We start from the raw sequence: 27,822 nt of genomic DNA, 5'->3' as shown, positions 1-27,822 counted from the left end.
GATGGGCGGTGGAGCTTCCTGTCTCTCGATGTGATGGGCTTGGCCGCGGAGGAGGGGCAGCGAGAGCATCAGCAGCAGGCAGCGGCGGGACCGGTCCCGGGACGTCTGTACCTTTCCTGGACGATGCACAGCTGAGTGGTGGCGAGCTAGTCCCTGGCGGGCTGGGTGTGTCCTGCCCCAGCCATGAGCGACCTGAGCAAGACCCTGCAGAAGTGGAACGCAAGCTTCAGGAAGGGCACGGACTTCGACTCGTGGGGGCAACTGGTGGAGGCCATAGATGAGTATCAGATGTAAGTGGAGACAGTGCTGCCGGGGGGCGCCGCCTGCCGGTCCGCAGGTGTCACTGCAGGGGGGAGACCCCTCCCCAATACTGCCTGTCTGCAGGTGTCACTGCAGGGGGAGACCCCTCCCCAATACTGCCTGTCTGCAGGTGTCACTGCAGGGGGAGACCCCTCCCCAATACTGCCTGTCCACAGGTGTCACTGCAGAGAGAGACCCCTCCCCAATACTCCCTGTCTGCAGGTGTCACTGCAGGGGGAGACCCCTCCCCAATACTGCCTGTCTGCAGGTGTCACTGCAGGGGGAGACCCTTCCCCAATACTCCCTGTCCACAGGTGTCACTGCAGGGGGAGACCCTTCCCCAATACTCCCTGTCCACAGGTGTCACTGCAGGGGGAGACCCTTCCCCAATACTCCCTGTCCACAGGTGTCACTGCAGGGGGAGACCCCTCCCCAATACTCCCGGTCCGCAGGTGTCACTGCAGGGGGAGACCCCTCCCCAATACTGCCTGTCCGCAGGAGTCACTGCAGGGGGAGACCCTTCCCCAATACTCCCTGTCCACAGGTGTCACTGCAGGGGGAGACCCCTCCCCAATACTCCCGGTCCGCAGGTGTCACTGCAGGGGGAGACCCCTCCCCAATACTGCCTGTCCGCAGGAGTCACTGCAGGGGGAGACCCTTCCCCAATACTCCCTGTCCACAGGTGTCACTGCAGGGGGAGACCCCTCCCCCAATACTCCCTGTCCGCAGGTGTCACTGCAGGGGGAGACCCCTCCCCAATACTGCCTGTCTGCAGGTGTCACTGCAGGGGGAGACCCCTCCCCAATACTGCCTGTCTGCAGGTGTCACTGCAGGGGGAGACCCCTCCCCAATACTGCCTGTCCACAGGTGTCACTGCAGAGAGAGACCCCTCCCTAATACTCCCTGTCCGCAGGGGGAGACCCCCTCCCCCATCCTTACTGTTCCATATACCTCTGGGTCCTTCCTTCTAGAGTTGAGCGAATGGGATTTGTATTGCTGCATCCGAACCCGATTAATTTAAAAACGTAAAAAATCTCATCTCCGTCTTAAAATGTATGTCCTCCGCGGAGGTCTTTCCAAAGTTTCTGCAAATATCGCGAGTCGTACTTTATGTCGCCTCTATCACACGTCGGTTCATCTATTGGCATAAATTACTGTAGGAAAATACTCGCCTTCGTGCCTCTCTAATGAAGCCGCGATCAGCTTCGTATTTTGCTATAGTAATTTCTGCCAATAAACGAACTGACGTGTGATAGAGGCGACATAAAGTACGACTCGCGATATTTGCAGAAACTTCGGAAAGACCTCCGCGGAGGACATACATTTTACAGTAAGACGGAGATGAGATTTTAACAACGTTGTTAAATTAACCGGGTTTGGATACAGATAATACCGATTCGCTCAACCCTGATATCCCCCCCCCCCATTCTGCATGTATACAGTGTAATTTCTGGGGTACAGAGGTCCTCGCCCCCCCCCATTCTATATGTATACTATGTAACGTCTGGGGTACAGAGGTTATCCCCCCCTTTCCCAATTCTATATGTATACAGTGTAATTTCTGGGGTACAGAGGTTCCCCCCCCCCCCCCCCCCCCCCCCAGAGGTTTCCCTCCCCCTATTGTATATGTATACAGTGTAACATCTGGGGTACAGAGGCACTTTGGGGGTTACCTGCACCATATTTATGATATTGTGCCCCCTCCTTAGTCCCAGTGCCTCTGGGTACCAGTTATTACCCTCGCCCTCCACTTCTGTATGTGTACTGGTGTGATTTATGGGGTATATACTGGTTTCCGAGGGGGGGGCGGGGGGATCACTGACTCTCCCATGTAATTAATCCTGCTTCCCGCTGACATGAAGCAGTGATACTGTAATGAATGCTAGGACACACCTACCTTTTTATTAGAAGTCACTCACCTGTGCAGTGTTTTCTGGAAGCTTGGACCAGCAGGAGGTCAGGAAGGAGCAGGTAAAGCCCTGCCGGTGCCCGCTGATACTTGGTCATGAACAACTCCATTTCGTTGGTTGCTCTTAATGGCTCTTAGCAAACCATCTGCTTACTGTCAGTGAATGAGAACCTTCATTATTGGATCTGCGCTGGTCACGTGATGGGCACACAGGTACGCGGTTCGTTAGTTATCAGGAGCGGAGTCTACTGTGACGAGCCTTTCACCTGTGTCCATCACGTGACCATGAGGATTAGGGCGATTTCAGTCTGGAACGAGCACCGTTCGATGCTAGTGGCTTAATTAAACAGCCTTTTACATGTGTTGATGCAGACTGTATGGAGGATGAATGATCGTAAGTGCGATCATTCGTTCCCCCATACAGTTTGCACATTGTTGCAGCACATCTTCCTGCTTAGGGATGCGTTGCTGACCACACTGATTATCAGGCCTGTGATCGGCTGATGAACGAGTTGATCGCCGCCATATTTACACGAGCCATGGGTTAGGAACGAGCGTTGTTTGGCCCGTGGATAATAACCATTGAAGGGTCCCAGTCACTGGGTCAGGGGGTGCGGTGCTTCTTGTAGGATTGATTGGTCATGTCTGTCCTGCCATAATACAGACATGGCTCAGGCTAATCAATCAGTATGTCTCATTACAGCTCTCACCCAGCTTTCCCAGATTCCTGACTCTCCATTCTCCCCACCGCCCTGTCACTGGGTATTGGTAACCGCTATTATTTTGTCCACCCAAATTTTCCCAAATTCTTCTCCGCTCCCACAGGGACGACCACCCAGCTCTCCCGGGCTTCTGAATGGCAGACTTGTCTGATCCTGTTACTCATTGGCGGCCATTGATCAGCTCCCTGCGTTGCTGGCAGCGCTCTCTCCGCTCTGCACACAGTAACACTCTATCTGCGCAGCCATTTCCTCCAGCCTCTGAAGTCCTGTCAGTTGCAGGATTATTTGCTCAGGTTCCCACCCAGGCTCTCTGGCTGTTTTCGGGTGGAGACTTTCAACAGGATGTGAATAAGAGATGAAATCCACACACAGATGGGCAGCGTGTTTTCACACTACATCCCTGCTATGCAGCCACTAGCCACCGCTGAATCACTCTTAAAGGGACAGCGCGCGCACAGCTATCGGTGCTTCATCTACGAAGCCGTTAGCGAGATCCGCTGTCATTACTGCAGCAGATAATTTCAAAAAAGAGAGGGCGATTATATGAGACAGTCTTTGGCTTAGGTATGTCTGTCTATGGCAAAGTCGGGTGGCGGCAAGCTGTGTGAGTGCGCGAAGAGCGGCCATGTTGGAACCCTTGAGTCATCTTGTGTAAAAACTCGTTCCAGGGAGCTATCTGATTTGGGGAAAGCTGGGTGGCAATCCAAGTGGGAGCTGTAAGGGCGGCCATATTGGTTGTATTGTATGGATCAGGTGCTACGAAAACTGGTTTAGTTGCCATAGCAACCAATCGGCTTCGTCCCTTTCATTTTCCAAAGGAGCTTTGAAAGGTGGAATCTGATTGGTTGCTATGGGCAACTAAGCCAGTTTTCCTTTGCACCATTTTTGATAAATCTCCCCCTGTGTGAACGGAGAAGTACCGCCATTTTAATTGTCACCCACTGGTTCTAGCTTCTTGATAAAACAAGTCGACCAAACAGGGTTTTCTGACGTCAATACGGCCCGCCTGTGTCATGAAGGAAATGTGGGCGTGGCTTCGAAAATTGCGTCAATTGCGTGTCGTTAAGTAAAGCTTTCCTGACTCGAAAAGTGACGGAAAACGAGGTGAAATCCGTCCAGTCAGAGTCTATAACGGGGACAGGAAAGCAGGCCTCGTCACCCATAGCAACCAATCACGATGCAGCTTTCATTTCTTAAACTGCTTTGGAGAAAAGAAAGCTGCTCTGTGATTGGTTGCTATGGGCGACGAGGCCTGTTTTTTGTCTCCATTTTGACAAATGAGGCTCTAATGTCATACATTCTTGGGAGGGCAGAGCGCAGGGGGCGTCCATAGACTTGGAGCTGGTTACTGAATACTGCCCTGTCACTGAAAATCTGGTCACACGGGTGCCTTTGTGTCTTTATAGATTAGCCCGGCAGTTACAGAAGGAAGCGCAGACGCCGGCCAACTCGTCTGACTTCACCGAGGACCAGAAGGCACAGATGGTTTTATGTCTGTCATCAACGTGGTATTATTATCCGAAATTATCCCCTCCAAACTGCCAGTGAAACTACCCTTAAAGGGGTATTCTGGTTATATTAAAGGGGTTGTACCATCTAGGACAATGTGGCCCATATTGCTAGTGATATGACCCCAATGTCTAATAGGTGAGAGTCCCGCAAAGTGACGGAGGGTACACCGTGCATCCGCGGCCACCCTCTATTCTTTTCTATGGGAGAGCACTCGGCTATTTTCTGAAGTCCCATTGAAACGAATGGGAAGCCCCTTCGCGGCCACCGCTCCATTCACTTCTATGGGTCTCTCCACACATGCTCTGTGCGTTTAGCAATATGCCCCCAATGTCCAAGATGGGACGACCTCTTTAAAGGGGTATTCTGATTACTTTAGGTTATCCCCTATCCACAGCTGGGACCCCCACCCATCACGACAATGGGAGCCCTGCAGGGCCCCCCATTCTTGTGATCAGTGGGGGTCCCAGCGATAGGATAATAGTTATCCCCAAGGCCATGGATAGGGGATAACTTAATATACAGTAACCGGAATACCCCTTTAACTGTGGTCGTTCTCAGTGTGCATAAATCGTAGCCATTTAAAAATGTGAAAACTGTTTCCCAATAACTTGCCTTTATGGTGAAATGTGATTGTAAGACGTTGCAGGCCCACAGCCCGAGGCTGCACTACTGAGATTCTGAGGACAACATTTTATGTTCTGATTTCTGGGAACTTTTTTCTTTTCAAGAGTATTCAACAGCTAGACTGAGAGTTTTTTTTTTTTTGAATGTCTTTACCAAAACTACCACTGAATGGCTCAGCGATTAAGGCTCTTACCTTACAGCACGCTGTCCTGGGTTCAGATATGACCAAGGGCAACATATGCATGGAGTCATGTTCTTCCTGTACCTTCCACACTCCAAAGACAAACTGATAGAGAATTTACACTGTGAGTTACAAGAATAGAACTACTATAATACTGCTCCTATGTGCAAGAATTTAACTACTATAATACTGCTCCTATGTACAAGAATATAACTACTATAATACTGCTCCTATGTACAAGAATATAACTACTATAATACTGCTCCTATGTACAAGAATATAACTACTATAATACTGCCTCCTATGCACAAGAATATATCTACTATAATACTGCCTCCTATGTACAAGAATATAACTACTATAATACTGCTCCTATGTACAAGAATATAACTACTATAATACTGCTCCTATGTACAAGAATATAACTACTATAATACTGCTCCTATGCACAAGAATATAACTACTATAATACTGCCTCCAATGTACAAGAATATAACTACTATAATACTGCTCCTATGTACAAGAATATAACTACTATAATACTGCTCCTATGTACAAGAATATAACTACTATAATACTGCTCCTATATGCAAGAATATAACTACTATAATACTGCTCCTATGTACAAGAATATAACTACTATAATACTGCCCCTATGTACAAGAATATAACTACTATAATACTGCTCCTATGTACAAGAATATAACTACTATAATACTGTCTCCTATGTACAAGAATATAACTACTATAATACTGCCTCCTATGTACAATAATATAACTACTATAATACTGCCTCCTATGTACAAGAATATAACTACTATAATACTGCCTCTATGTACAAGAATATAACTACTATAATACTGCCTCCTATGTACAAGAATATAACTACTATAATACTGCTCCTATGTACAAGAATATAACTACTATAATACTGCTCCTATGTACAAGAATATAACTACTATAATACTACCCCCTATGTACAAGAATATAACTGCTATAATACTGCCTCCAATGTACAAGAATATAACTACTATAATACTGCTCCTATGTACAAGAATATAACTACTATAATACTGCTCCTATGTACAAGAATATAACTACTATAATACTGCTCCTATGTACAAGACTATAACTACTATAATACTGCTCCTATGTACAAGAATATAACTACTATAATACTGCTCCTATGTACAAGAATATAACTACTATAATACTGCCTCCTATGTACAAGACTATAACTACTATAATACTGCCTCCTATGTACAAGACTATAACTACTATAATACTGCTCCTATGTACAAGAATATAACTACTATAATACTGCCTCCTATGTACAAGAATATAACTACTATAATACTGCTCCTATGTACAAGAATATAACTCCTATAATACTGCTCCTATGTACAATAATATAACTCCTATAATACTGCTCCTATGTACAGGAATAGAACTCCTATAATACTGCCTGTATGATATAATACTGGAATTATACCGTGTAGGTGATGACCTTTGTGTCAGTATGATATCAGTAGTATGATTTCGGTGTAGGCTTGTGGCTTTTCTCCTGTAGGCTCATCAGGTGTCCATCAGACTTTCACTGCCCTGCGGGTCAGACATTTTCTGTCTCATCTCCCGGGGACGGTCTTCTTTTTCTTCTTCTACATCTTGTGAGATTAGGTAGAGAACAGTGTTGGGGGAGGGGGATCTTCTCCGCCAAGACATTACTAATATCAAGCCTGCATCTTATTTAGGTCTCCTCGTGTAGCGATAGGACGAGAAGACAATTTAACATTCTTGAAAGATTATCTCAGACCCTGAAAGGACTTAGACAGGAAAGACACATCAAGTAATAATTCCTCTAGGGGCTTTGACGGGCCCACGGGCTCCTGAGGGTCGGGCCCTTGCTGAGCCTCTGATAGATGCTTTGTCAGGAGGCCAGGACTTGACTGACACCTGCAGATTGTGTGTGAGGGACATATGGTTCTGGTTTCTGTGTTACATGCAGTTGTCCATAGGAAACCTGAGGATAAGTGAGATTTATAGCATGACCACTCGTCCTGGTGTCATCCGGCCGCCCACGTCTTTGGGAACATTATCACTCTTATTACAGTATCAGACATCACTTGGAAAATGCAAGTCCTGATTTCCTAAAATTTTAAAGAGATATTATCAGTTTTTACGTTAACTCATTGACTTGTGAAGGTGTTGGGGGCATGCTCTGTGACATTTTCTACTCGCGACCAGTGGTGTGATCAGGTGTGGACTACCCTCAGATGACTGATAGCTCCTCCTACATACATGAAGGCAGGGCAATGTTCGGTACGGCAAATGGTTGCGCCGGCAATTGTATGACCCAGTTTGTGGTTACCTTTCTTCATGCCCAGTGTCAGTTCAGATGGGTTCGTATGCCTGGACAACATGTTAACCTCTGCTCTGCGCGCAGCTCATGTGTGAGCCTCTGCTCTATGCGCAGCTCATGTGTGAGCCTCTGCTCTATGCGCAGCTCATGTGTGAGCCTCTGCTCTGCGCGCAGCTCATGTGTGAGCCTCTGCTCTGCGCGCAGCTCATGTGTGAGCCTCTGCTCTGCGCGCGGCTCATGTGTGAGCCTCTGCTCTGCGCGCGGCTCATGTGTGAGCCTCTGCTCTGCGCGCGGCTCATGTGTGAGCCTCTGCTCTGCGCGCGGCTCATGTGTGAGCCTCTGCTCTGCGCGCGGCTCATGTGTGAGCCTCTGCTCTGCGCGCGGCTCATGTGTGAGCCTCTGCTCTGCGCGCGGCTCATGTGTGAGCCTCTGCTCTGCGCGCGGCTCATGTGTGAGCCTCTGCTCTGCGCGCGGCTCATGTGTGAGCCTCTGCTCTGCGCGCGGCTCATGTGTGAGCCTCTGCTCTGCGCGCGCTCATGTGTGAGCCTCTGCTCTGCGCGCAGCTCATGTGTGAGCCTCTGCTCTGCGCGCAGCTCATGTGTGAGCCTCTGCTCTGCGCGCAGCTCATGTGTGAGCCTCTGCTCTGCGCGCAGCTCATGTGTGAGCCTCTGCTCTGCGCGCAGCTCATGTGTGAGCCTCTGCTCTGCGCGCAGCTCATGTGTGAGCCTCTGCTCTGCGCGCAGCTCATGTGTGAGCCTCTGCTCTGCGCGCAGCTCATGTGTGAGCCTCTGCTCTGCGCGCAGCTCATGTGTGAGCCTCTGCTCTGCGCGCAGCTCATGTGTGAGCCTCTGCTCTGCGCGCAGCTCATGTGTGAGCCTCTGCTCTGCGCGCAGCTCATGTGTGAGCCTCTGCTCTGCGCGCAGCTCATGTGTGAGCCTCTGCTCTGCGCGCAGCTCATGTGTGAGCCTCTGCTCTGCGCGCAGCTCATGTGTGAGCCTCTGCTCTGCGCGCAGCTCGGGCCTGGTCCTCCCGCCGGCGCGCAGCTCGGGCCTGGTCCTCCCGCCGGCGCGCAGCTAATGATCAGGGGGCCATTCCATGTTGGGCTCGGGGAGCACAGCATGCAAGGGCCCGACCAGCCATGCCCAACACAGAGAGGAGACTGCAGAACCATCCAGTGGAACATACCACTAACCCTCCAGCACAGGGGACACAGCCGGCACATAGTCCTGGTTCTGCCTGGCCGGCGCCTCCCTGCCCTCAGTCCTAATGCCGCCTGTGGCACGTGCCCTGTTTGCCCCCTAGCTACGCCCCTGTAGTTATTAGTGATAGTTAGGGCCATAGACCCCGTCTGTATGAGATCGGACGCCCCCGATAAGTTGCGTCTGGAGGAAGTTCCTAAACCCTCGCACTCCCTTTCTAAGCGCTTTCACCGCTCTCGTGAACTCTTACACGCAGCATTTCTCCGCACACCACGAGAGCTCCGAGCCTTTATGACTTTTCAGGGATTTGGAGATTTGTTTGAGACGAATGTATATGGAAAGTGGATCACATCTTGGCAGGCCCCCAGCAGGCATTATTCATCGGTGTCCTGAGTAGCGGCCGCACCCAGCCTCATGAAGCGAGACGTCCTCTCCACATTTGAGCGCGGACCCGGTGCGCCTGTATACATCCATGTTATATACATGGGCAGGACCCCCTCCCCCAGTCTGGTCGCTGCTGCTGTCCTGTAGGCAATGCTCTGAGAGCTAAACACATCAGCAGCTGCTGCTACAATGTATCAGTCTGGAGTCCAGCATTGTCTACCCGGGATACAATGTATCCTCTTCACAGCAGAGAGCAGGACCCCTGTATGAGGTGCAAGGTGGGGAGGTGGGGGGGTGGGGGGGGGGGGGCTCCTTTCTTCTAGTCCTCATCTTCACCTTTTGGGGTGGAGGGCACAGTTGCACCCACCAGCAGAGTTGTCATGGGGCATTTGCTTTTTCTGCCCCGGCCTCTTACAGTGGTTTTTACCTGGGTATTTGGATCGGTTTCTGTCTTTTCTGCAGGCACATGAAGGGTTAATGTTGCTCCAGATCTGCCCGTCCACCCTGTAACCTGGTATTAATCAGACTAAGCGGAGTAGCAGAGCTGAGAGTGTGATTTCGCCGATTCCCTTTGATAAGATGCTTCATAGGCCTCTACAAAAAAAAAAAAAAACGCATCCGTGTTTTTTCCTGCTCTCTCTACGTACTGCGCCTGGTCGTGGGGTTGGGTTTGAACCCTTCTTTTGGGATAAGCGGCAGCATAGGTGTCCGTCAGTCGCTTATCTCCATCCTGTCAAGAAATTTACGTGAACGCTGAAAGATCTGATGTCTACGGCCAGCCGACAGGATACAGTCTGGATTTTAGCCATCCAACCCCTCCTCGGATAAGGGTGGTCTGCAGCTGTCCGCGACCATGAAATCCTGAAAATGTGACTTTACTTTTGGATGTCATAGAACATGATAAATCTCAGTCCTGGCCTCCAGTCACATCCAAAGCTGCATTCATATTTCTCTCTTTCCAATTATCTGCCTCTGATTTTCTGTGAGGGGCGTCGGGTCCACATCAGATGATATATGGCAGCGTGTTAGAGCGGAGACATGTATAGACTGTGTACAGCTGAATGACGACACTCTAGATATTTCTAATCAGTTTTTTTTTTTTTTTTTTTTTTTTTTGCAGAAAACAATTGGAAAAATTTCAACATGCCTAGAGCTGCGCGGCGCCGCCCTGCAGGTAGGTCTTATGTCTGCACAGTCCGTTTTTTAATTTTATTTATTTTGCTCTGACCTTGCACACGAGACTGCTGGGACCAGTGATTGACTGCAGTGGTCACACTAGAACGGCAGGGCTTTCAAAAGGTGATTTTTTATTTTTGGTGGGTATTTTTTGCATACATTTTTTATTTTGCTTGGACAACCCCTTCCAAGGTGACTGTTTTGACTGCCTGCAGCTGCCACTAGGGGGGATCTCAATGTCCAGAGATTTATGCAGCTCTATTGAGTTCAGTGGGAGCTTGCACTAGGAGTCTCGTGAGCTCCCTCTAGTGGTGGCTGCAGCCAGTTACAAGTCTGTTGTACTCTATGTGAAGTATTTGGAGCTCTGTGACTGCAGTGACCAGGCCCCAGGGAAGTTCTATTCATAGTGCCGTTATGTCACATGGCTTTGTCTTAAAGGGGTTAACTCATCTGAGGCATTGGCGACATATCGCTAGGACATGCCACCAATATCAGATAGAGGCGGGTCTCCAGAACGGGACTCCTGAAGTGAGCGGAGAGCAGCTGTGCGTGCATGGCTCCGGTGCGCTCTCCATAGTCGAGTGCTGGCTCTGCTATTTCCAGCGGTCCCATAGAAGTGAACAGAGCAGTGGCCATGCTTGTGCGGTGCTCTCTCCGTAAATTTCTATAGGACTTCCGAAAATAGCCGAGCTTGGCTCTTTCTAGAACTCCGGTGCGACCTGTTTTAGAGATCTGGAGGGACCCGCACCTATCTGATGGCATATTGCTAGGACATGCTGCCACCAAAGTCAAAGTCCCAGATGACACAACCCCTTTTAGAAATAGGTTGCTTTGACGGTCTCTGTAGTGACGTTCCCCTCCCTTTTTGATATCCATTTGAATTAGGAAGCCATAAACGTCAGGTGCATCAGGACCAAGGTCGTAGTGGCTCTGGTCCGGGCGGAGGCCTAAGTGGAGCTGAACCGTGTATACATTGACGGAGTGGTTTCTTCCTGGCTGACAGCCTCTATTCACTGACAGATGCCTGGCCGCAGGCCACCACCGCAGGCCCTGAATGAATGGCCCCCAGTGTAACCTCAATCACAGCTTGAAGGGTGTGGGCTCCAGGAAAAGCCAATATTGTGCTGGGCACGGAGTGTATTATTGTAGTGTTATAGCTGATGTCCGGACCTCCCCGTGGCCCGCCATACCAGTAGTCCCCCAGAATCAGTGCTGCATCTGGTATCAGTCATGGAGATATGTGACTTGAAATAGTCGTCATGGGGGACCGGGACATCGCATCAGTCATCCTTTCCGGAAGCCGCCATACCTCAGCTGAAATCTGACTTTTTGATTAGCCGCGTTCACGTTTTGGGTATTTTGGTGACCCTGCAGGACGTCTATAGATTTTTGGGTGACGTTGGCTTTTGCGGGGAGGGGGGGGGGTCTTCGGCGTTTGTGTGACTGCAGCAGGGATGTGTCACTGATCCATTAACCCTTTCTCTGTCCTCTCTGCAGTCCACACAGTCTCAAGAAGGATTCAAGCTGGAGGACATCAAGAAACTAGAACCAAGTGAGTGTCTCCCAGAAGCGCCCCCAGCGTCGTTGTCACCACCGACCATTTCTGTGAAGGGGGGCAGTGGCGGTCTTCTCAGGTTCATACTCCCGGGCCTTCCTGATCCTGCCCTGTGATGCTCAATTTGGAGGCATGATTAGTTTTGCAAAGCTCCGTCCATTTTCGGGTCGGGAGATGCATATATTACAGTGAAATTCCTTTTATCTGGTAATCGCATGTAAAAAAATCATTTTGCATAGATCAGACCGCCCCCTGATGCAGTGGTTTTTTTTTCGATTTCCCTTAACTCTTTCTGTTCTCTCACCCTCTAGTACTGGACAACCTCCTGACATACAATAAAGAATTCCCCTTTGATGTTCAACCTGTTTCTTTAAGGTGGGTGCAGACTCCGGTATCCGTGAGTGGTGACCTGTTGGCTTATGGGCTGCAGCCCCATTTTTTTACAAGACCGTATGTCCGCCATGGGTTCGTCGCAGGTTTTCACTTTGTTCTCCTGTAGATCCGTCCGAGAATTAGACCCGCCGGGCAGATACGCTTAGACTGGCATAACATATAGTCTAAAAGCCCATTGGCGCGAAATGCGTCAGTTTCCCTATGAGACCCGGCCTCTTCATGCTATCCACCATGCTGCGGATTTTGAAATCTACTCCAGCGATGAACAGGCATAGATTTCAGCTGTAGTTTCTGGTGTAAATTTTAGTAAATCTGGCGGAAGGCCACACCCCCAACCTACTAAGTACCACCCTTTCTCGCGCCATCTGTGAAATGTGGTAAGAAAATGTTGCAAATTATGCAAAAAAGTATGGCATGCGCCTATTGAAGGATCAGCGGCGCATGCACGGGAGGGGGAGTGGCCAAGGGGGGGAAGGCAGAGGTGAAGCAGTGCTCCGAGGGGCTAGGCCCACCCCTCAGTGCGCTGAAGGCCTTATTAGCATATGCAATAAAACACACATTTCTCAAAAACAGGGCCACAGATTTAAACCAGAGAGAGGTTGTTTCACTCAGCAGGATCAACCCTACCAGCCAGCATGCCTGGTTTATTAACTGCTAATAAATGCTCTTTAATGGACACCTTCTGAGACCTTTTTTTTTTTTTTTGATCATCGATTTAGATATATTTTGGGATAAAATAATCTTTGTATTCGGATCTTATTAAAAATGTTCCACCCTTTGGATTCTGCGCCTGCCATGTTTCGCAGTATCTCCGTATTGGTGCACACCAGGGGTCAGCAGCCTGCAGAACTCGTTGTGACGCTACAGCTCCCGGCAGGCACACCCGTTCTTAGAACTCCCATAGAAGTGACTGAAGCATGCTGGGATTTGTAGTTTCACAACAGCGTTGCAGGCTGTGGAGCCCCCGTGTACCTGGACAGCATCCTGCTTTAAAGGGTTAAGACCAGCAGTAGTGTGAACGGAGCCTGACAGGTGCGCCTTGATCTTCAGCCTGTACAGTGGGTGACCTATTTAGACCCCAGCGTGGATTACGGCTGCCCATCTGTCATCGGATCACATTCCCCTTGTGTTTTTTTTTTTCCTTCCGCTGATTAAGCTGATACATGTAAGAAGTGATCCGTATTATCTTCTGCCCCGACGTCACCAGCGACGCTTCCACAGAGACTGTCCGTCACCGTCTGTTCCCCCGGCGTCCCCCTCCATGTGATCCCCAACCGCCTTCATCTCTTCTTACAAGAATTAGAGCGGTTTTACTGATCTTTATTCTGATTACAAAAATCCTTGTGTATGCAGCTCCTATGCGTCGCCATGGTAACAGTCTACAAACAAACCCCCGTGTAGTCTGATCTGGCCGTCACTGCAGTCGTCTTAGTTACATACAGACAGTAGGGGGCGCTGTGACACGTATATATATATATATATATATATATATAAAAAAAAATTATATTAGTCCGTCACCATGGAAACATATATATCTGCTTAGATGCTGTAGATTTTCAGTTTTCTATTCATTTTGATGCCAAAGAACTGTAAAATGACCAGATGCAAAAGTATACACACCATTTGGCTAGTAACATGACATTCACACAACCATGTTTTTGGTCCCATCTTGATTTTTCGAGGTTCGCCCGTGGACCCATAAATTGCGGACACAACACTGATGTCTTCCGTGTGCCGTCCACCTCCGTGCGCCATACATTGTAGAACAAGTCATAGTCTTATCAGTTTTGCAGACAAGAATAGGCATTTTTACAATGGGGACCGCGAAAAGTGCGGGGTGCAGATGGACCGCATCCATATTTTGCGGATCGGTCATTTGCGGACCGCTAAACGGATGCGGATCCAACATGGTGCTGTGTAGCCCCTGTATTAACCTTCCTCCCCCACTGGGTATACAGTGGCTTTACATTTGCCGAGGGCTCCTCTTCCCTCGGTCTGCACAGTACTAATTCGAGCTACAGTTTGTGCTCCAGAGCTGCTCTTTCTACTGGAACCACACAAAAATCTGCAGCCGTTTTGGAAATGGGGGAGGACTCTCTGCAGTCACCTGGTCACCCACCTGCACATAAGTATACGTTGGCTCTCCGCTGCTCTTTTCTCACCTATTCCATGTTATGCTGCCTCTGGGTTTAGTGCACAAGCGGTGGCGCCCCCTCACACTAGAAATGCCCACCTGCGTACTGGGCGCTAATATTGCAGACCGGCGCTGTAAGAAGTGCAGCTCTGTACTGATATTATTTTTTTATTTTTTTTATTTTATAATTCTGCTCCGTAGGAGGATTTTAGCTCCAGGAGAAGAAGAGAATTTAGAAGTGGAGGAGGAGGAGGAAGAGGAAGGAGGCGCTGGGGTCGGCTCTGCGGACTCTATCCCTGCTCGAGTACCTGGTAAGGATGTGTTGTCTAGGTCCAGCAGAGCCCTGCATGGTGACGTCTCTGGGGTTCTTAGTGGGAAGGGGGGGGGGGGCGGGCAACGTCGATCATAAAGTATAATGTCTCCTTGTGGCTGCCCTCATATATCTCCTTGTGGCCCCCATACAGTATAGCGTCTCCTTGTGGCTGCCCTCATATATCTCCTTGTGGCCCCCATACAGTATAACGTCTCCTTGTGGCTGCCCCCATACAGTATAACGTCCCCTTGTGGCTGCCCCCATACAGTATAACGTCCCCTTGTGGCTGCCCCCATACAGTATAACGTCCCCTTGTGGCTGCCCCCATACAGTATAACGTCTCCTTGTAGCTGCCCCCATACAGTATAACGTCTCCTTGTGGCCCCCATACAGTATAGCGTCTCCTTGTGGCTGCCCTCATATATCTCCTTGTGGCCCCCATACAGTATAACGTCTCCTTGTGGCTGCCCCCATACAGTATAACGTCCCCTTGTGGCTGCCCCCATACAGTATAACGTCCCCTTGTGGCTGCCCCCATACAGTATAACGTCTCCTTGTAGCTGCCCCCATACAGTATAACGTCTCCTTGTAGCTGCCCCCATACAGTATAATGTCTCCTTGTGGCTGCCCCCATACAGTATAACGTCTCCTTGTAGCTGCCCCCATACAGTATAACGTCTCCTTGTGGCCGCCCCCATACAGTGTAACGTCTCCTTGTGGCTGCCCCCCATACAGTATAACGTCTCCTTGTGGCTGCCCCCCATACAGTATAACGTCTCCTTGTGGCTGACCCCATACAGTATAACGTCTCCTTGTGGCTGACCCCATACAGTATAACGTCCCCTTGTGGCTGCCCCCCATACAGTATAACGTCTCCCTTGTGGCTGACCCCATACAGTATAACGTCTCCCTTGTGGCTGACCCCATACAGTATAACGTCTCCCTTGTGGCTGACCCCATACAGTATAACGTCTCCTTGTGGCTGCCCCCATACAGTATAAGGTCTCCTTGTGGCTGCCCCCCATACAGTATAACGTCTCCTTGTGGCTGCCCCCATACAGTATAATGTCTCCTTGTGGCTGCCCCCCATACAGTATAACGTCTCCTTGTGGCTGCCCCCCATACAGTATAAGGTCTCCTTGTGTTTTTTTCTTCTAAACGGGTATTTATTGCGATATATATCGTTATCGTCTGAATATTTGATATCGCCCAACCCTAGATGAGTGGGGTCTGAAGGTGTGACCTAGTACCGATACAAGTATGTGTTTTACGGCAGTGGGACATTATTACGGGGGGTAGCCGTGGCTGCCTGTGTATGGCGTATTTCGGGGGGTCACCACGTTTGGAGGGTTCACAGCTCGTGACGTGTAACGCCATGTATTCCTGTCATGCCGCCTGTTCTGATCCATCTGCCTCCTTGTGTTTCTGTCTCCTGCTCGTTTCTGTGGTTGTGCTCCCATCGTTGTGTTTGGCGCCGCCTATCACCCGCATGGCCTCTTCATTTGCATGTGTCCCGCCCATTAAAGGAGCCATCCAAGGTATGGACACATTACGCTTTTTATTTTATTTTGCTTGTTTAACCCCCCCAGCATGTGTGCTCTGGACAAGGCGGTCTAGATTGGTGGTTTAAGCCTCTCTTTAATCAAATAAATTGATTAAAGTGTAACTCCGCCATAAACATGATTTCTAATTAGGTTAATTAGGTTCACAGTATATCTTCATCAGCATCGGAGCACTGTTTTTTTACTCCAAATTCCGAAGGAGTATTCCATTGCTAGATTAGTGGGCGTCCGACCACATACGAGAACGGGGTCCCATGTCTTCCATTCTCTATGGGCCTGCTGGGGATATCTGAGTACAGCGCTCGCTATTGCCGGCAGTCCCATAGATTTTAAATGGTGAGGCAGTACGCTCTTAGGCTACTTTCACACTTGCGGCAGGACGGATCCGACATGCTGTTCACCATGTCGGATCCGTCCTGCGGCTGTTTCGCCGTGCCCCCGGGCCGCCGCTCCGTCCCCATTGACTATAATGGGGACGGGGGCGGAGCTCCGGCGCAGCACGGCTGTGCACAGAGAAGGCCGCCTGACTAAAAAACCTGACATGCAGTAATTTTAGTCCGGCGGCCTTAAGCCGTGCTGCGCCGGAGCTCCGCCCCCGTCCCCATTATAGTCAATGGGGACGGAGCGGCGGCCCGGGGGCACGGCGAAACAGCCGCAGGACGGATCCGACACGGTGAACAGCATGTCGGATCCGTCCTGCCGCAAGTGTGAAAGTACCCTTAGTGGGAGGACCCAGCAGTCGGACCACAAGTACATGGTTTTACTGGATCTATGGTCAAATGTGCGCTCCCTCTCCATTCTTGTTTGTGGGACTGGCGGAGATAGCGAGCGCCGTGCTAGGCCATCTCTGCAGTCCTATAGACTGTGTATGGGGCAGTGGTGCGCATGCTTAACCATTACTCCATTCAAATGGGAGAAACTGGACCTGCGCATTCATGATCCCACCAATCGAAGTTATTCCCCCATTGGATAGAAGATACCGTAACCTGTTACCAAAATACCCTATAAAATGACAAAATTCTGCTTGTCTGCAGTCGCCACTAGAGGGAGTTTACTGAAGACAGATTTATCATGAAGTTCTATGGGATCTGGATAAATTCATAAGCGATGAGCTCCCCCTGGTGGTGGTTGCAGGCAGACAGAATTTTGATTTTGGCACGTTGAGGGTACACTATGAATGACATCAGTCCGTAATTGTAGATGGTGACATCACCAGTTTAGCTTAGGTAATCATCCGCTTCAGTCGTCCTCTGCTTTTCAGTATGAAAGTTGCTTAACTTGGTTTTGATATTTTGCATTAGCAGAATATAAGGTCCAAAGTGTTGACTGGTGGACCCTTCAATGGCCATGTATGTTCATAGAAAACCCCCTTTAAACCTTTAGCCTGCTAGTGGCCATTTCACTGTAGGCTGTAAAGCAAGGTTAGGTTTTTCTACAATGAGGGCTTTGTTGTGCTGACATCTAGTGGCCAATGTAAAAACTGCAAATATCCTGTCTCGCAAAATAAATACTAAGAATTCACTTTCTGATGGTTGTGTTTATTTTTTGCATGCCTGTTTGGGCAGGGGGTTGGTAGACGGTAAGCGCCTCGCAGTCATGTGAAGATGTAAATGCTTCATACCCTATCACCTAATAATAATTTCCTACAGAAATCTTAAACTTTTCTCTCTTACTATCCCAGGAACTCTCCTGCCCAGACTGCCCTCCGAGCCTGGCATGACCCTCCTCACCATCAGAATTGAGAAAATTGGTTTGAAGGATGCTGGTCAGTGTATTGACCCCTACATGACGGTCAGCGTGAAGGGTGAGCGGTCCGGTGACATCACACATGTGGTCTGTGTATGGGAGGCCGCATGGACTGTTATTGTATAGGGAGCTATGACGTATGAGGTATTACACATATATCTGCTCTCCTCTTGAATCCATATCTTCAGGGTTTTAAAAAAAATAAAAATGAATGAGAATATGTTTTTCCAGCAGGGGGCGCCAAGATCTTAGATTAGATCAGTATGAGCATGGTCTCCTCTGCCCGACTCCCAGCTCCATTCATTCTCATGGCACTAGCTGAGACGGCCAGGCGCTGTACCCTTTCCCTCAGTCCCACGGAGTCTGAATGGAGTGGTAGTGTGCATGCTCGACCCCCAACTTCATTCAATGCCAGCGCCGCTGCCTTCTCAAACAGCTATCCCGGGTGTCGGACCCCCGCCGATCAGAGGATAGATCATCACTTTAAAATAACTGTAGAACCCCTTTAAATTACGAATCTTTCGGGGCCTGTATTATAATATCTCAGCGTCTGCAGCGCCCCAGCCTGTTCTGTAATACTATGTTCTGCCGTTTATTCTACTCTCCCTCCATCCCTTCGGGAGCGCTATAACATGGCTGCCCTTTCTGGGAATCCTGCCCTCCCAGTCCAAGCTCCACAGCTGCTGTCAGAAGATTTTCTCTCGATCTCGTCATCTGGCGAGCTCACTGCTCCACACCTTTGGATTCAGATTGACACCACGTGCTGCTGGAGCAATGCATTGCATAACCTCTACTCCCCAGCTTAGGCTTTTTTTATTATATATATATATATATATATATATATATATATATATATATATTTTCAATTGACATTCTTAAAGAGACGGTAACGCATTTATGTACAGTCCGAGCCTGGACATGCTTGACCGATAAGATCAGGTCTGCACGAAATACACAACAAGAAGTGCTTGGGATGGAAATCTGCAGCCTTTACATCTCCCTTAAAGTCCATGCCTGATCCTTGAGCGCCAGCTTTTTCTTTTACGCTGCGTTCAGACCTGAGCGTACGGGATGGAGCGCTCTGTATGCGCGATTTTATGCGCGTTTACAGACGCGGCTCCGGAACAAGCGAACGCCCATTGTCGCGATTTCCCGTCAGTCTATGTACGGGAACGCGCGACAAGACGCCCCAAAGAAGCTCCTGTACTTCTTGGGGCGTCGGGCGTTTTACAGCGCGATCGTACGCGCTGTGAAACGCTCAGGTGAGAACCATGCCCATAGGGAAACATTGGTTCTTGCCTGTTGAGCGTTTTACAGCGCGTAGGAACGCGCTGTAAAACGCTCAGGTCTGAACCCAGCCTCAAAGGCGATATCGTTAGGATCAGAGCTCTGTTTTTCTAATACACAGCCCCAAGTCCCCTGTATAGTTATATGATACTATTCTGGCTGCCACCAGGGGGAGCTTTACTGTATACAGTCTGGAGAGTGAACACATCATATAGTGAGCTCCCCCTAGTGGTGGCCACAGGAAGCTAGATTTTTATCTTTTCACGTTTTGTTTATGCAGGGGTTTATTTGGAGCTCTGTGTCAGATAAACGGAGCTAAGGCCTCTATAAAGATATATTAAGAAATGTAATGAGGACAAAATGTTTGACCCCAAAAAATAAATGACATGATGGTAAAAAGTGGACGTTTGCTTTAATTTTTCAAGCTGTTTACAGCAAACCTTCACCTTTTGATTCACATGGCCTATAAATCCTCATTATATATCTTAACCTATTTAGTTATTTTACAGTTCTTTATAGTATGGTGCAAAGGTTATGCCATGGAAACCATCACCAAGTAGGGTAGTTGAAGCTGGTGCATCTTATTATGACTTTCCTGTTCTATGCTATGACGGCAGCTCCGCTTATTTCCCGCCTTCAAAGCAAGCAATAGTCGACATAGATGCTATTCCCATCAACAATAGAAGATTAGAGCAGAGAAATAAGTGGAAACCATTTTTTTTTTCTTTTCTATTTAACTTTATTGCTTTTTTTTTTTTTTTCCAGATCTTAACGGCATTGATTTGACGCCCGTTCAGGACACGCCCATGGCGGCCAGGAAGGAGGACACATACGTGCATTTTAATGTTGAAATTGAAATCCAGAAGCATGTTGAAAAACTTACGAAAGGTGAGCCATAAAGCCAGCGATGCCTCCCACGAGCGGAAGAGCAGCTGTGATCAGGGAGCTGCGCAGGAGGATGGGGGTTGTCCTTGTGCGTCAGAAAGAAATGATGAAAAGACTGAGGAAAGATGGCGAGCATTCGTGTCGTGAGTAGCACGCAGTTGCCACATTGTAACGAACGTGCTGGTTGCACTGATCACGTGGAAACTGTCAGCATGCCTGAGCAATCGGGAACGGAGCAATGGCTGTAAAGTTAGGAGGATGCTAATTTCTGCCATTTAACCCTTTCAATGTCTCAGTCAAAACGGATCACTGCATTCAAATGGAGAGAGTGGGGGTAGAGCCATTTGCTGAAGTGAGACAACCCCTTTAAAGAGGACCTCTTGCCGCTCCTGACATGCCAGTTTTAATAGCTTCATGCATTCCCCATGTAATAACAATTCCGTAGCATCTATTCTTATGGCTCTGTGTTGTGCCGTTCCTTTATTATTCCTGCTAGAAGTTATGGATGAATTGCTAGCAGTCTGCAGTAATGGCACAGGGGGTGTATACCTGCACAGACTCTCTCTATCCAATCAGTGCTGCTGTTTTCAGACTGTGCAGGTACACCCCCCCCCCCCAACTTGTCACCACCCCTCTGTACCCTTACTGCAGACTGCTAGCAATTAATTCATAACTTCTAGTAGAAATAATAAAGGAACGGCACAACATAGAGACATAAGAATAGATGTTCCAGAATTGTTATAACATGGGGAATGCATGAAGCTATTAAAACAGGCATGTCAGGAGCAGTGAGAGGTCCTCTTTAAGAGGTGCTCAGTTAGTAGAATAAAAAAAAAAAAATTATGCAACCTTGCGAACGGTCTTTAGAAAAATCTCCCATTTTGTGTGTACAGGCCCCATGCAGACCTATATGTCTCCATGGTTACAGACTACAAACAAAGCCCGTGTAGTCTGTTCTGGAGTCCATACCTTCATGCTAATCTACGCACCATAGAAAAGCGATAAGGCCGAAGACATGACTGCAGGAGCAGATAACAGTGGTTTGTAACCATGGAAACCTACAGATCTGAATGGGAGCTGTGCACACAAAACGGGAGATTTTTCCGTTTGCAAAGTTGCATCATTTTTTCCCCTTAATTTTACTCTTCTATTTAAGGGGTTGTCCGGGTTCAGAGCTGAACGCGGACATACCCTTATTTTCACCCAGGCAGCCCCCCTAAGGCTAGCATCAGAGCATCTCATGCTCCGATGCGCTGCCTTGCCCTGCGCTAAATCGCGCAGGGCACAGGCTCTTTTGTTTTCAATAAATCGCACAGGGCAAAGGCATTTTTTGAGATCCGGTGACGTATCGGGGCTCTTCATGGGCCTGCCAGGAACCCAGGTGACGTCACCGGCTCTGATGGGCGTGCTTTAGGGCTGCCCTAGCCGTTTTACTGGCTAGGGCAGCGCTAAATCCCGCCTATCAGTGCAGTTGACATCACCTGGGTTCCTGGCAGGCCCATGGAGAGCCCCGATACGTCACCGGATCTCAAAAAAATGCCTTTGTCCTGTGCGATTTAGCGCAGGGCAAAGGAGAGCATCGGATCATGAACTGCTCCGATGCTCAAGTCAGGGGGGCTGCCGGGGTGAAAATGGAGGTATGTCCGGGTTCAGCTCTGAACCTGGACAACCGCTTTAAAGGAGCACCTCTTAAAGGGGTTGTCCCTTCAGCCAATGGCATTTATTAGGCAGACAAAGTTAATACAAGGCACTGAATACGTGTGTGGAGATCATTCAGAAGATGGAATGATTTTGCCCCTTTAGGTTCATTAACCTCTTGTGTTTTGGTTTTCAGGGGCCGCAATTTTTTTCGAGTTCAAGCACTACAAGCCGAAGAAGCGTTTTACAAGCACAAAGTGTTTTGCCTTCATGGAAATGGATGAAATCAAATCAGGCCAGATAGTAATAGAACTGTAAGTGACCCCCATACTGCTAGTGTGTACAGGGTATAAGACCCAGATAGGATAGCGGAGCCGAGGGGAGTAAAATGTAACTCAGGATCAGTACAGGAGTAGTAATATATGTACACAGTGACTCCACCAGCAGAATAGAGAGTGCAGCTCTGGAGTATAATACAGGATGTAACTCAGGATCAGTACAGGATAAGTAATGTAAAGTTTTTCTCTTGCCCGTATCATTGGGGGACACAGAAGACCATGGGTATAGCTGCTGCCACTAGGAGGCGACACTAAGCAAAAAAAAAGTGTTAGCTCCTCCTCTCAGCTACACCCCTCCTGCAGACACTGAGCTATTCAGTTTTAGCTTAGTGTCTGTAGGAGGCAGACATTTTTTCTGCAGGTCTGCCAAAATTTTTTCCTTTTTGTTTTATTTTTCAGGTCCGGGCTACAGGTGGGCTCTAACCACCTGTTTTCCCCACACTTGAGGGGGGAGACCAGTGGGTCCTCAAGCCCGCTGCTCGTTCCCCACCTCTGGAAAACAAGGAAGAACAGTGGATCTCAAATCCGCTGTTGCCCACCAGCTACAGTGTCACCTTATCTGCTAGTTCCAGAAGTCCCCCCTGTTACCAGTGTAGACGACCTCCCCAAGGGGCAGCACACTGAGGAAGGTGACACTGCTGGAATCAGGGTGGGCAGAAACCGTCTAGGTAAGTATATTACCTACCTCCCCTGCTGCCCCCCCCCAGCATACTGTATATCCTCTGTCCTGTCGTCTTCCCCCTTCTATTGGGGGATTATTTGCACCACAATCGCGTGTTAGAGATCCTGTAGCATTACCCTACCCCCATTGACTGAGTAGTTGCACAACCAGTAGTGCTTGCACTACCAGTGGACCCTGTACATCTTTTCGGTTCCCCTCTTTCCGTCAGTGGAGTAATTCCACTACCACTGGAAACTGTTCCTTCTATTACACTATCCTTCTTTCTTGTAATTGCTTCAACATTGTATACTGCGACTACTCTCATTTGTTATTTGTCGCATGGCATCCCGTTCCATGGGTGGCTTATTGGCTAGACACGGTACCTACAGTCGCCTTATCCCCCGTTATAGGTGGTATTTTGCCACTACTGTTGGATACTGTGATTGCTTCACACTACCCCCTTCCTCAGGTAGTCTTAGTTTGGATTGGTGTCTGGCGCCTACATGGCAGCTTCTAACAGACCGTTGGCATACCTCATACCTTTCCTCGTGCCTTGAGTCCCCGTGAGGGGCAATATGATTTGGTTGATTGTCATTGGCACGCCCGGCGTTCACACTCCTGTAGGTGGAACGTCTGCTCTGATTGCCAGTTTTCTTCCTTCTGCGCCAGCACCAATTCTTGGTGGCTATTGCTGTTGTCCTCATTTTCAGGTGGAGTCTCTCCTCTGACCCTAGAGGCCATAGTTGTTGCTTTCGCCATAGATATTCTGGCTACTCCGATTCCGTTGGCTACTACTTCGTGAACCCTTCCCAGGGGGAATTTTCGTGTTCATCCTTCAACTGCGGCTTACATGACGCATGGGCGGGGGACACTACATTCATGGTTTTCTCCACATCCCCTTTCTCCATGTGGAGTATCGGCCCTGGCATTCCAGCGGTATCTACACAGCATTCCTCCTTCTAGGCATGGTGCCTTCTCGCTAGTTGTAGTTGTGATCGTGTCTACATTTCCTTCTCCCACAGGGGGCACTTTGCTTATGTTCTGCCATGACACGCTGCGGCTGAGGGGTTTGCTCACTTCTGCCGGGCATTAAAACGTTTTCTGTTCCTGGTATAACCTACCGATTTCTATATCGCTGGCTTAGCGCCTTGTTCCCTTTACAGGTACCGCATTGCCTCTACAATCTACTACGCTGACAGCATCAGCGTTCTCTCCGTGTGGAGTTTGGGTATGCGCTCGCTCCGTACAGTATTGAAGCAAAGTTTTATGCAAATCTACTTCAGATGTTTCATCCGAAGTCGATTTGCTCATCTCTATTTATAGCCATTGGGTTCTCCTATGCCCTCTTTCTGCTGTGGGTTGCCTGCACGGGTGGTGTTGGTTCTGTTACCAGTTTATTTTTTTAGGGCTTTGTGGCATTCGGAGTCCACACTTCCTTCCTGGCTCAGTATTTTTCCTATCTCTAGTTCCTGTCTGCAGCTTCCGATTAGGTCTGCCAGTTCAGGCAGCCTTCCATGGAGTATCAGACAGCTTCTCTCCTCTCTTAAGGTCCTCCTCTACGTGCCTCTGCTTACCACATTGGTGTTTTCCTGGGGGAACATTCTTATGAAGAAACCCCCTTGGCCCGTAGGTCTGAAGGGGACGTTTGTGATCCCGGATGACACTTTTTTTTAGGTTGGTTCCACTGCCTTGTTCCCTTTGGGTTTCTTCACTCCCTCAAGAATTTTTTTTCTTGTGGGTTATTATCATGCCTGACTTCCAGGTTCTCTAGCCCTCACTTGTTCGTCATGGTCCCGCTGGAGTGTTCTTCTCTTCTGGCAGTCTGGTATGGTGTGTGGGTCCTTTGCCTTCGGGCATCCCTACTTCTTTCCCCATGGGGGCAAGTTTTGTCACATCTGCAGTTTTTGGAAGAAGACGAACTGAAAATGGCGTCTGGATATCAAGGGCCAATCGGTATTCCACTGTGTTTTTTTTCTTCCTGGGGTTTTGATCCATGGGCATCACTCCTTAGCAGTCTTCTGGATCCAGGCTATGTATTTCTCTCCTGTATCTTCCACAATCGCTCCGTTGCTTCTGGTGACCGACATGTCCTCATTCTTGTCTATCTTGTGGATATTCTGTGTGCTCTCCACTTCTTCTGAAGTCTCCTAAGCCGTGATTTATATTCCCTAAGCTGTTCTCTCTTCTGCCCATCCGGAGCCTCTGCGTATTCATCCGCTCTCTGGCCAGCCTTCCAGGGAATGGGTCTTCCTGTCCCTTTTCAGGGTTCCTGGTGTGTCTTTCCCCTGCATTTCTGTGCGGGGCCTTATGACCAGCCTTGGAATTCGTTCTGGTCTTGTTCCCTCCCCATGGTACTGCTCTTTAACGTCCCATGGTCTTCTGTGTCCCCCAGTGATACGAGCACGAAAATAGGATTTTTTGTTCTTACATGTAAAATCCTTTTCTCGCTGAGTTTATTGGAGGACACCGCTACCCCCCCCGTATGTACATTGCTGGTTCTCCTAGATGGGTCCTTCTGGTTCTTGGTTCTGACCCATCTCCATCTTTCTTCCTGGCTTCTCCTACTGCTTTTGTACAAACTGATTAGCTCAGTGTCTGCAGGAGGGGTGTAGCTGAGAGGAGGAGATAACACTTTTTTTTTCTTAGTGTCGCCTCCTAGTGGCAGCAGCTATACCCATGGTCTTCTGTGTCCCCCAATGAATCAGCGAGAAAAGGATTTTACAGGAAAGCACAAAAAAATCCTATTTTTACAACATGACTCACTGACCACCTATTTTACAGTCATTTTCAATATCTTGGGCTATAGCTCATGAGTTGTGTACAGTACGTTGTAGTTAGGGTCACTGGACCACCTACAGGGAAGATTACTTTTTCCTAACTCCCTAAAAATTACATACAATATTAGTATTGTCATTTTATGTGGCAGAGAAGCTCTTTGGGCACCCGGGGCCTCTGTCTGAATCCTGTACTGCAGTAAGAACAGTACAAAGTTCTCTCTCCACAATCGGGAGATCTACCTAACTAAAGCGACTTTCACACTTGCATTTAACTTTTTCCAGTATTGATCTTAATATTGGAGAAAAACGCTTCCGTTTTGTCTACATTCATTGTCAATGGGGACAAAACATAACTGAACAGAGAACGGAACGCTCCAAAATGCGTTCCGTTCCGTTTGGTTGTGTTCCCGTAGCGGAGAGCAAACCGCAGCGGACACAATAAAAAAAACGGATCCATCCCCCATTGACTTTTTAAAGGTGTTCATGCCGGATCCGTCCTTGCTATTTTAAAGATAATACAACCAGATCCGTTCATGACGGTTGTATTATCAGAAACGGAAGCGTTTTTGCCGATCCCTTCTTTAATATAACAGAAATTGCTAATTTATGACATGTTTTGCAATTTTGAAATAATGTGTAAAAAGATGGCCCTGGTGGCGCTGTTGCACTATACCAGGACAATCGGCACTTAATAAAAAATATAACAGATTTTTGTTTTTCCCCCTTTAATCGCAGCTACAAGAAACCGACAGACTTTAAACGGAAGAAACTGCAGCTGCTAACCAAGAAGCCACTGTATCTCCATTTACACCAGACATTGCACAAGGACTGACCACTCTGCCGTCTTCCACCTCTCTACCCCATAGAAGTGTCTCTCGCGGGTCGCGCTCCTCCAGGACGTACTGGTGCCAACCCTGCAGCGTGACGTCCCACAGCAATAAGAGCCCACAGGACCCCAGCCATCTGCCCACAATAGAACTTTGGTGACCGGTTCACTTCTGTATATAACTCATCACACGCTGCGGCCAGAGCCTCCACCGGCAGCAGTGGGTTGTTTGTTGTTTTAATCCCCCGTTTCCGCATCATAACTAAAATAATTGCCATTGAAAAAAAAAAATCCTGAATTTTATACTGAGACTTCGCTCTTCAAAATTGAAAAAAAAAAATTATGTTTTACAGACTTGAAGATTTACAGTTTTGTACATTTTTTTTTTTTTTTTTTTTGCATCCACTTATAATTTTCCTCATGTTTTGTTTCTGATCACATTCCCCTTATAAAGCGATTTGTAACTCATATTCCAGACTTTTTTTTTTTTTCAGACTTGGATATTTATCCTTATTTTTGTGTGAAATGTTTTATATTGGATTTTGTTATGGTTGTTTTTTTTTTCTGGCTGTAATTTTATATCGACTGTCTTTTCTGACAGTCAGCTGCTCGCTCAGTGAAGGAGACTGCGATGTCCTTCACTGTATGAGGACGAGCGATCGCTCACCCCCATACAGAATCATTGTGCCGCCCAGAAAAAAGAATTGGAGTGTCTGCACGAACAACAGGATCACTCGATGAATGAGCGTTTCACTTGTTTGTTGAGTGATCGGTGGATTTAGATAGACAGATTTGCAGGAACGGTGGTCACTGACTCCACTCTTAAAGGGGTTGGCCACTTTTTTTTTTTAGCAAACCTGCTCTCTTAGCCAGACCTGCAAAAGGAAGCATACTTACCTGCTCCCTTGCTGCATTGCTTGGGTTCCCCCCTGCTGCAGCCAATTATGGGCTGCAGTGGTGGTGTGCCCCCCCCCCCATTCATCATGTGACCAATTGACATGACACAAGAGGGGCAGGTCATCGGCATTAAAGCAGACGTTGACCGCGAGGGAGCTGAGGCTGCCAAGTGAAGTATTGGGGAACCAGCAGCGGGGAGCAAGTAAGTATGCTTCCCCCTTGCAGGTCTCGCCCGGGTTGGCCAAAAAAATAAACATAAATGGCCCACCACTTAGTGGTTAACCCATGACTCATGTAAACAATGAAAATCAGACATAATATAGGACATTACATTCTATAGAACCAGCCCTGCACATTCATTGCTCTGCTAGATTTATATCCAGCTGACAGATCACAGGGAGTGTCTTTTCTGCTGCATCTCAGGAGGCGTGTCTCAGCTCTCCC

At 48.4% G+C, this 27,822-nt stretch overlaps 1 protein-coding gene across 2 annotated transcripts; it reads left to right on the top strand.

The window, feature by feature from the left end:
• On the top strand, window positions 1-26,784 carry AIDA (axin interactor, dorsalization associated). Of its 2 annotated transcripts, XM_040430479.1 has the most exons (11): window positions 1-290; window positions 4,338-4,407; window positions 10,311-10,364; window positions 11,864-11,918; window positions 12,233-12,296; window positions 14,650-14,759; window positions 16,288-16,299; window positions 18,005-18,127; window positions 20,122-20,244; window positions 22,076-22,193; window positions 26,391-26,784. In XM_040430479.1, the coding sequence occupies exons 1-11, from the start codon at window positions 184-186 to the stop codon at window positions 26,485-26,487; spliced, it is 933 nt and encodes a 310-aa protein (XP_040286413.1). In that variant the 5' UTR covers window positions 1-183; the 3' UTR covers window positions 26,488-26,784. The 2 variants fall into 2 exon arrangements, with proteins under 2 accessions (XP_040286413.1, XP_040286414.1); XM_040430480.1 differs by lacking the exon at window positions 16,288-16,299.
• The last annotated feature ends 1,038 nt before the right edge of the window (window positions 26,785-27,822 follow it).

Source organism: Bufo bufo, chromosome 4 (assembly GCF_905171765.1).
Source record: "Bufo bufo chromosome 4, aBufBuf1.1, whole genome shotgun sequence".
Taxonomy (NCBI): domain Eukaryota; kingdom Metazoa; phylum Chordata; class Amphibia; order Anura; family Bufonidae; genus Bufo; species Bufo bufo.
This window is presented reverse-complemented; position numbering and strand designations above follow the sequence as displayed.